The 10,392-nt window shown below is 36.8% G+C and overlaps 1 protein-coding gene across 2 annotated transcripts; it reads left to right on the top strand.

Annotated features, from left to right (window-relative positions):
• Positions 1 to 1,764: 1,764 nt before the first annotated feature.
• LOC107756464 (dihydropteridine reductase-like) lies at positions 1,765 to 8,699 on the top strand. 2 transcript variants are annotated; one of them, XM_016573583.1, is made up of 7 exons: positions 1,765 to 1,927; positions 2,115 to 2,207; positions 2,941 to 3,037; positions 3,443 to 3,583; positions 6,264 to 6,372; positions 7,478 to 7,561; positions 8,589 to 8,699. In XM_016573583.1, the coding sequence occupies exons 1-7, from the start codon at positions 1,841 to 1,843 to the stop codon at positions 8,686 to 8,688; spliced, it is 711 nt and encodes a 236-aa protein (XP_016429069.1). In that variant the 5' UTR covers positions 1,765 to 1,840; the 3' UTR covers positions 8,689 to 8,699. The 2 variants fall into 2 exon arrangements, with proteins under 2 accessions (XP_016429069.1, XP_016429070.1); XM_016573584.1 differs by lacking the exon at positions 2,115 to 2,207.
• Positions 8,700 to 10,392: the final 1,693 nt, after the last annotated feature.

Genomic DNA, 10,392 nt, shown 5'->3' on the forward strand with positions numbered 1-10,392 from the left:
GATATTCAGTGTTTCCACTGTTGTTGTTGTTGTTGTTGTCATTCTCAAAAAACATGATGTATTTTCCTAATGTATTCATCACTCACTCCGGGGACCTGCAGAGCCTGAAGAAACTCTTTGGTGAATATTGAATGTAGAGAGAGCATAGGTTCAAACAGAGAGGCTTCCCTTTGGGGTTAATAACTCTGCTCCGCTGCCTGTTGAGACCCCAGCGTTTGAATATGAAACCCAAAAGCCATCTGTGGCAATATGCTGCTGATTTTCTCTCTTGAAGATGCATAGATAACATCTATCTTTAAAAGCATATACAATCAGACTTGTGATCTTTGACATAACTTAAGGCTGCAATGCGTAATGTATAGTGCTTATAGTATGCATATTAGATAAAACTGCACTACTATGCAACAAATCAATAGAAATCGTCTCTTGATACCCATTCTCAATCCCACTTTTCTCCCGCTTGTGACGCCCCTGCTCAGGAGCACACACCATCTCTGGTTCTTCACAGGAGCATGCTGCTCTCTTGTGGTAAAAATAGATATATTCAGATTTAACAAGGAAAAAAGTATCAGCTTTCTATTAAATGCAAGTAATCAAAGTGCATGAAGCTTTACATTACTGGATTTGTGTGAATGTGAATTAGATTAGAAATAACTACAGATAACTACAGACTACGAATTTATCAAGTAATCTGGTACAATTAAATTCCTTACTACCACTGACTTGCTAACATTATGGACATATTTTTCTTCATCACCATCTTTAACTTATGGTTGCTATGTCTTGTTCTTTGTTCTGCAGGTACTTTGACACCCCCATCCATTTTACTCTTTTATTTATTATAAAAGTAATTGGAACTAACTGAATGCTATAGAAAAGTGTGAAATAACTTGTGTAGCAACAGGGTGACTTACAGTAGCCTGTACCTTTGGCCAGTCTGTAATTGGTTAAAAAATAAAGTTTTAACCTGTTAACCCTTTTTTTTTCTTTTCTCCCCAATTGTGATTTTGCTCTTGTAGCCTACAGAAAGGCTTGCTGAAGTTACATCACCATGACTTGGCAAAGGAGATGAGTGAACTTTGTACTTTATTATCTACATGCTTAAAGGGCAATAATATTGGTTTGTATAAATTGTAGTGATTCAAATACAGTCTATAATAATTAGAAAAATTAAACTATTGTGTAGCCTATAAAAAGTTAAAAATTTACATTAAGCTTTTATAGGATGCCGGGACGGGACTGATTGTCCTACAGGGATTGTTTTTATTATTATTTTTTTTAATAAATTAATAGATCTAGGCTATTTGGGCTATTTTTGTAGGCTATTTTTCAGGTGTCAGGATGAGGATAGTTAATTTGTTCTTCTGGGTAATATTGGTGAAGTGTTCAAAAGCTAAGACAAAAAAAGGTATCCATCTAGGAAAAATAAATAAATAAATAAAACCTAGCCTATCCTGAAAAATATTCACGCGAATCAAAAGTTTGACGAGTAGGCTGCTGGGTTTTTCTAATGCGAGGTGATGTTAATCAGCAAAAGCTTTTTTTTTTACTTTACTTTTCGTTATAATTGTTGAGGCCTCGTTAAGCTTCATCTTCTCTCAAGATGGCTTTCATTTTCTGTAGAGTTTAGGGTGGAATGCCGGATTGAACCAATCATTAACTGCTACACAAGCGCGTGTGTATCCCACCCTCCCTCTCTCTCCCTCTCTCTCCCTCTCTCTCCCTCTCTCTCCCTCTCTCTCCCTCTCTCTCCCTCTCTCTCTCTCTCTCTCTCTCTCTTTGTGTGCGCTGAGATGATACTCATCATCTTTGCTGAAGCGTCTCACAGCGGAGAAAGGCCATGGCAGCTGCGAACCGTGTCCTTGTTCACGGAGGAAAAGGAGCTCTCGGCTCGGCATGTGTGCATTATTTTAAGTCAAAAGGCTGGGTGAGTAGAAACGCGTCTTTATTATGATTTTATAGAAGCCGAGTCACTGAGTTGGCGCGTGTGCGGAAACTGACACCTGTTGTTGCGACTGGACTTTGTTTTCGCATTATTATACTTGCATGTTTATTTCAATAGCAGGTATTTATAACTTGTAGCATAGCTAAAACGTGTTTCTTTTATGTTAAAGTGGGTTGCCAGCATTGACATCGTAGCGAACGAAGAAGCGAACGCAAACGTCCTGGTGAAGCTCTGCGAGTCGTTCACCGATCAAGCCGCTCAGGTGGGTGGAGCCAAAGTCCTGACATCACCTCGCCGTGTGTCTGTCAGCACATAGGGCTTATTAAATTGCCTGTCTTGCTGCCATTTACTTTCCATTTACACTGCCAAAGTAATTTCCTGTCTTGCCGTCACATCCCCAGTGTTCTGGACAAGCAGTCTTTTCTCATTATTGGCCTTATTGTGTCTGCCATTGACTTCAGATGCTGTTAATAATAGTCTCAGTAATATGGCACCCATTGGAGCTGTCCTCCTTATGCCACAGCATTGTGTCTCTCGTTGTGTGCTCTTGTAACACTATTACGCTTTCACACTTGAAATTGTTAACCCTGGGTCATTATAAACCTTCCTCATCACTCCAGTTAACACACTTGCTGTCGATGCTCTGCTTTTGTATTCCTTGGTCATGGCGTGAATGTTTCTGTTACTATACTGAGCACATAAATATTTCATGAGGTATTTCCTGAGACAGATTATGATTGGTTGTCAGTTTCAAAACAACTCGCTGCAGCATTCTATCACCTCATTATTTAACTCTGGATCATAACCCAAGGGGTTTCTGATCATCCCCTTTCAAAATTACAAGTGTGAACTGAGGGTCAAAATTGGCCTTGTCATGTGTAGAGTCTATTTTGCATTGTTAAGTTTGCACTGTTGTTTTCAGTAAACTGTAACTAATTACTATTGAAACAGAGCCTAGTAGAGTATTGTCTCATCAATAAAGTGATTTGATGCAGGTGACGTCGGATGTAGCCACATTGCTGGGGGAACACAAGGTCGACGCCATTGTTTGTGTGGCAGGAGGATGGGCCGGAGGAAACAGTAGCTCAAAAGGTCTGTGCACCTATTTGTCACCCCAGACAGAATTTGCAGACTTTCTTTTTGTAATTTTAATTTAATTTATATTTTTTAGAACTTTTAAATTGAAATTATTTTTAGCAAAACTGTTTTTTGTATTTATTTATATTAATTTATTTGTTGCATTTTCTGTGGAACATGTGACAAAGAAAGAGGGTGCAAGTTCTTTGATTGCCTGCTTATTTGACATTTCGCTTTACTCAGGGGAAGCTAATAAAGATACATTGATAATCCATTTAGTGAGACCTTCATGTCTACTACATACAGTATTTGGGAGGCATTTTTTCTCCTAGGTTATTTTTTATAGTAGATTTCAATTAGTTAATATTGTAGGGTTTTACTGGAATAATATCAACTTTTCCTCTGTCTTACTCATTTTAGACTTGTATAAGAACTCTGATATGATGTGGAAACAGAGTGTTTGGACCTCCACCATTTCCAGTCATCTTGCATCGCTCCATCTGAATACTGGAGGCCTGCTGACCCTCTCTGGTGCAAAGGCCTCACTAGAAGGCACTCCAGGTACAGTAGAAGCATCCATCCTTATACTCCTGAGATGTGTTGTCTACTGGAAAACATGCTGTAAATGTATTTTCAGCACAGGTTTACCTGAGGACTCTTCGAAATTTGATGTTTATTGTGTGAAGGTGCATTTATACCCCCAGAGTGGCTAACTAATATTATGTAGGAAAACACTTCAGTCTTCATGAGTTTTTCCCTTAGGTGGGTAAAGTCAGTAATAGTGTTCATTTATAACTACAAGGCTTTTTCCATTACTATTGAAAGTGTATATAGTTTTGAATTGGCTGTCACTTCCATTGTACTTGATTCGTTTCATGTATTGCCTCACATCCCAAATCTTTTCATAGCCCCAGATGTGAAATGTTCAACTCATGTCATTATGTCTTTAGTGACAAAACTCAATAAAGCACACAACAGAGGTCGCCTTCAGCCTATTCAAAACCTCTAGCATCAGCAGACTGCTCTCATTGGCTGAGGGGCCAGGGAGGGGGAATGAGTCAGCAGGTTTTTTGGAGACGGGAACACATGTGGACTGTGTTTAGGAGTTTGTATTCCTTACCCACACAGAACTGATTTAGACAGGAAATGCCCTGCAGCGAGGAACACTACTTTGATATTAAATGAAGGGAACCTCTAGTTGGAGTGTTTGATGTATCTTGTTCAAAGAGACAGGAGCAAGCTCTGGTGAACATTTCTGATAGGGCTGTCAGCTCTTACAACCGTACATGATCAGTAGCATGTGCTAGTCACACCACAAGCTGAAAACTGGTACTCTGATGACGGTGAAGTAAGACAGCTGTTATGATAGTAATGTCAGATGTAGTAATGGTTAAGTAGCTTAACTAAGTAATGTTGCATTCCGTGTTTATATATTTTAATTTGGAATTTTGTCAAAAAAAAATTACAAAGCAAAAACATACAAAAACTACAATTACATACAATGAAGAATGAAAAGAAACAACATCCTAGTAGTAAAACTCAATCTAAATTAAAATGGGAAATTTAAAAAAATCCCACCCAAACCCTCAGAATATGTAATGTTGCATTTTAAATCCTTTTTTGGTGAATTTATTTTTTGTTATATTCTAAGTTTTAATTATGCATTTAACTTATACAGTATATAATAAATATATATTATATAATTATTTATAATAAAGCACAAATCTGCGCTAAGCCGAGATAGTTGCAAAGTCCTGGTATGCTGGGTATGCTGGGTTTGACTGATCTCAAAGCTGAAGTTCAGTCTGGAAATCAGACATACCAAAGAGAGTTTAAGCCAAATCCTGAGACATGGAGCATGTGATTAAAATTGTGGCCCACAAAGTTCATTCAGTTTTGAGGGGTCATGCAGTATGGCTGAAACGATCAAAAAACACTGGATTCTCATGTTTTAAAGAATATTGAAAAGAAAAAAAATATGGAGCTTCTCCACCCCTCTTTCTTATTGGCTCTGTGAGTTTTAAAGGGTGTTTTTTGGAACAGCTATCATGCGTTTTGGGTTTGAGGCTGAAAAAAAGATCTTGAAAAAAGTAGCATTTACTCCCTTATTATATCAAACATGCTGGTTATTTATTCCAGATGCCAAGCCAACAAACATCTAGAGAGGGGGAGCTGGAAAGACAAGCACATTTTAAACAAACATTACTTTTAAAATATCCAGAGTATTCCCAATAACACCCCATCACGAAGTTAAACAATTTTTTTTTCTTTAGTATTTAAAGGGATTATATAATTAATTCATTAATTCATTCATTTTTTTCCCCCGGAGGTTTGCTTATAATGTGATACCATTTTTTGTAAAAAAAAATAAAAATAATAATAATAATAATAATAATAAAAAGAAAAAGAAAAAGAAATCATAAATATTTTTAATTGTTGTTATTTTATTGCAGAAAGAATAGTGTAATGAAATTACTCATTTGTAAGGGAATTAATTATTATTAATTCATTCAGGTTTTAAAAGGACTCGAATCTGGAAAAATTTCCATTATACAAAAGGTGTTTGTAAAGAGTATTTCTCTCTTCATTTTACAATTTTCTTTCCCCCATCCACCCTCTAGAATGCTACAAAAATATTCATAATGATAAGTAAAATAAAATAAATTATTTTATATCAAAACTTAAAATGCTACTGGTATAGAGAGTGAGGAAATAAGTTACTAATAGTTAAAAAAAAAAACACCCTCTTCACCCTCTCACTGAGCCTTACAATTAAAAAAAAAATTTTTTTGCTGTTCTTCAAAGAATTCTGTGTAGGCGCCCTGTATAAAGTTTGAGTTTAAGTGTCAAAGTACATTGGAAAATCAAAGGTAATTCCTCATGATGTGAGCCCTTTAAATACACTGGTATTTCTGCATATAGAGCTTCACATATAGAGCTGGTGAGAAAACAAATAGTCTGTGTAGGAGGAATCAAATTCAATTATCTTATTTTGTATTGCAAAATCCATTTTATTCTCTGCTTGAGGCATCCAACCAAATGATTATTGACCAAACCTCAAAGCAACAGCTGTTGCCTGTGAGACATTGTTAGGCAAATTGTGTAGTTGGCATGCTCTCAAGTGCTGTGTGCGCATGCATTGTGTCCCATAGTCTGCTTTATGGAGCAAGAGCTGCAGCACTCAACGTGTGAAGAGGGCTCTGTGCTCCATTCACTTCTTTATGTTCCTCTCTGGATGCAGGTATGGTTGGGTACGGCATGGCCAAGGCTGCAGTCCATCAGCTCTGCAAGAGTCTGGCTGGCGAGAACAGCGGTCTTCCATCTGGAGCTGTAGCTGTGGCCATTCTTCCGTAAGAGCATCTGTCAATCTATCATAGCTGTCTATATACACTAATCTGTCTGTTTTAGTTATGCGTTCTCCCAAAATAAAAGTGAAAATATTGAGTACATTTAACTCAAATGTTACACTAGCGTTTTAAAGTTTGGGGTCAGTACGATTTTTTTTATATGTTTGAAAAAAGTCTCTTATGCTCACCAAGCCTTCATTTATTTAATCAAAAATACAGTAAAAACAATATTGTGAAATATATATATTTTAATATATTTAAAAAGGTAATTTATTCCTGTGATGTCAAAGCTGAAATTTCAGCAGCCATTACTCCATTCTTCAGTGTCACATGATCCTTCAGAAATCATTCTAATATGCAGATTTGGTGCTCAAAAAACATTTCGCATTATTTTCACAGTTCAAAATACTCAATATTTTTGTAGAAACCTTGATAATTTTTTTCAGGAAAGTTCAAAACACAGTGTTTATTTGAAAAAGAAATATTTTGTAATATTATAAATGTCTTTACTGTCACGCTTGATCAATTTAATGCATCATTGCGCAATAAAAGTATTAATTTCTTTTTTTTTTAAATGCTACCCCAAACGTTTGAACAGTAGCGTAATTATTAACCAACATTATTGGTACATGAAAGTCAACACAAAAAGGCATTTTCAACTCATTTCACTTCCATAACATGACACATTTCACAAAGAAACAGGAGATTTAACCAGAAAAAAAGTTTAAAATTTAAGATCCAGAGCAATTTATTAAATTTTTTTTCTTTGAAATAATGTGTATCAAAATGTTCTCAATAACACCAGAAATGTGCATGAAGAAAGGAAATAGGGTCAGTTTTGAGGCCTGTATTTTTGTATTCATTAATCTGTGTTGTACATATGTAATATATAAAAGAATTGCCTTTTTTGGTGTGTGTGAGCATCTGCAGTCATTTGTACTGTTTGTGACCTGCGTGGTACACATTTGACTGCTGTCTGTTTGCATTAACTGAACATGTGGGGTGTGAGTTTTTTCAAAAGGCCATGCTAGTCTATGCTATTGCCGCAGGCTCTGTTCCACAGTCTCATCTTCCACTGAGATAACAACATTATGACATCATCCTCCAGGGTTACCTTGGATACACCAATGAACAGGAAATTCATGCCTGATGCAGATTTTGGGAGCTGGACACCGCTGGAATACATCGCAGAGTGAGTGCATGTTTCTCATGTCTACTGAGCATCATATTTCATTATGCATGCTGATAATATCATAAACCGCAGATTTGACCTATTAAAAGGAAAATAGAAGTCTCAACAATTGGATAAATCAGAAAGTTGCCATTTCTCACCTGAAGAGGGCAGTAATGTTCTTTCAGAAGAGACCTGATGTCTGCAGGATGCTAGTCGGGGATGATCTGAATATTATGAAATACACATTAATCCAAAATCCATTGTTATGAATTATTTCAAGTAGGTCTTATGTTAGAATTATCGCTATCCCAGATTTGCGTTCAACAGAAAATCTCACTTTCAGATAATAGAAATGTTATAAATCAGGTCTTAAAAACCATCCTCAAATGTTACATTTGATTTGATTCAGTAATATTAGCCAAAAAAGCCACAGGCAATTGTAAAAGCCTCTTAGAAGCAAACATGAATGATTGAATTACATCCAAATTTAAGTGAATAATGTCAAGCATCAACCCAAGAACAGACCTCTTAGAGAAGCGCATGCATTTATATTCAGCGGAATTGATATTAACACAAATGTCTCTCAAAAAATTTCACAAAATGATTCCACCTGTTTTGAGGTTTAGCACTGTGAGCGATTGTACTTTTTTAGCGCATCTCTGTGCTTCGCTCAGATGTGGCCAGTTTGGCCAAATCTCTTCTGCCAGTCAGCACAGATTAGGATGAGGATTTGATGCAACTCCATAATCCCAGAGGAGCCGCAGCAAACCCAGCTGGATTAGAGAAGCACATGAGTGATAGAGGAGTATAAATAGTCTTTGTGTTCAAGGTAATTAATGTGTATTCTCACTTCAGTTGCTACAATGGGCTAAAACATCTACAGTGTCTCCCGAATGTTCCAGAGTAGACAAGGCTTGTTGTTCGTTTTTTATTTTCCTCTCTCCGTCTCCCTCCTCCCATCTCTGTTCTCATTATCTAGCTCTCTCTCCGCCACCATCGTTTTACACCTGTCTCTCAATCCCCCTCTCTCTTTCTGTCTCTTCAGAACCTTCTACAGCTGGGCCACTGGGTCAGGCCGGCCAGCCTCAGGCAGCCTCATACAGCTGGTGACTACTGGGGGGAAAACCGAGGCCTCGGCCCAGTAAAGGGGGAACAGAGAAAAAATCGAAAAACAAAAAGATAAAGAGTGGAGGAGAGCAATGTTTACCAATATACTGTGCACCAGAGGAGAGAGAGGTCATACAGAACGCAGATGGAAAATGAGAGATGTGGCATTTACAATCATCCAGTCTCATTGGAAATACACAGTACAGTGTCTCTGAATTGGCCAAAGGATTAACTTACATGTTTAATGTTGAGTCAGTCTATACATGAGAATACAGCCTAGATGATGAGTGTATGTTTGTGACTTTCTTCTTGACAACAAAAAGTGTGCCGCTGCCGTATGTGAAACGTACAGTCTTCTATTCAGAGAAGTGGCCTTAGTTTGTGTAAGTGTGAACATGTGTGATTACTGGTTCAGATTTCATGTATGGATGCTGTATCTTCGAAGTATTTTCTTCCCAGTGTGTTGACAAATTAAAACAATATTGATTGTCAGCATATGTCATTATTTGAAAATGTTTTCATATTTTAATTCTTAAAATGTATTATTTGCAGGAATAGATTACCTAAAAATGGAATTTCTGTCAATTACACCCATGTCAGTTCAAACCTACTGTATATATGCTGTTATTTTGTTTGAAACTGGCATATCATGTTTATTGCAAAGGAAAATCAATGTTGCTTTTGCATTGATGATATAAACATTGGCACAAGAGGTGTGAATCTAAACACAATCATAATTGAGATTTCCAAGCTGCAGAGGAGGGGGGAAATGAGCAAATAACATCTTAAATTTAATTAAGTGACTTTAAATGTAAGTTGTGTTTATGCAAAGCTGTCATTTGACATCAGAGAACTTATATAACACAAAAAAATCCTATTTGTTCTTTTTGGTTTGACAATCTTTCATGTTGTCTTTTAAATGATATTAGGCATATCTTATATAATGGAAGCTATTAATGGACAAATTAACAATTTATAGTTCTGTTTTTGTTTGGGGGGGGGGTTGGAAGCTAACAAGTTAGCTGACATATCATTAGCCAACTAGCCTGCTAGCTTCCCTACAACTGATGGAAAAACACAACCAGAAATTGTATTTTAATTTAAAAGTTGAAGAAAAACAAACTCCTTTGTGTTCCATGAACAAAAATTAACAGCATATGGATTTCCAGACAACAAAGTTGCTCAAATAATAAAATAATTATATTGTGAGGTCAGCTGTTCCTTTAAGAGATATTAGTTCTACCAGATACAATAGTGTAGTAGGTAAAATGAAGCCCACAGTAATATAAAAAAAAAGCTCTTGTCTTCTCTCATTCATTTATTTTCTGCTGGTTATTTGAACAAATAGTTGCTGATGGTTTGTATTCAGTCAGGATGTGCTGAGGACAAGGTTTGTCTTGTATCTTGTCTTGTTTTGTTTTGTCTGGCTGATGGTTTCTCTCTGCAGTGCTGGGTTTTGTTTGCTAAATCTCTTTTCTCTCCCTGCAGTTGTTGTTCTGTCTGATTGCCATGTGGAAGCCATTTTGTCTGGCAAGCGTGGTGACTGTATAAATGAAGAGCTTACAGATGGAAGTGGTTAGTTCAGCCGTGGTAACTTGAGTGTGAGGACATTGGAAGGTGTGTGTGTGTGTGTGAAAGAGAGAAAGGACAGAGTAAATGATAGAGGACAAACATTGTTTCTTCCAAATGTTTAGCATGTACATTTTGGCTGGCACAGGTCATTTGTTTCCTACTCACAAATG

Source organism: Sinocyclocheilus rhinocerous, unplaced genomic scaffold (genome assembly GCF_001515625.1).
Source record: "Sinocyclocheilus rhinocerous isolate Xijiao unplaced genomic scaffold, SAMN03320098_v1.1 scaffold111, whole genome shotgun sequence".
In the NCBI taxonomy this organism is placed as follows: Eukaryota; Metazoa; Chordata; class Actinopteri; order Cypriniformes; family Cyprinidae; genus Sinocyclocheilus; species Sinocyclocheilus rhinocerous.

What these genes read in the sequence shown, in the direction of transcription:
- LOC107756464 (XM_016573583.1), top strand. Translation starts at nt 1,841, where the DNA reads ATGGCAGCTGCGAACCGTGTCCTTGTTCACGGAGGAAAAGGAGCTCTC. An exon ending in ATTTTAAGTCAAAAGGCTGG is followed by an intron (nt 1,928 to 2,114) that starts GTGAGTAGAAAC and finishes TTTATGTTAAAG; the next exon opens with TGGGTTGCCAGCATTGACAT. An exon ending in CCGCTGGAATACATCGCAGA is followed by an intron (nt 7,562 to 8,588) that starts GTGAGTGCATGT and finishes CTGTCTCTTCAG; the next exon opens with AACCTTCTACAGCTGGGCCA.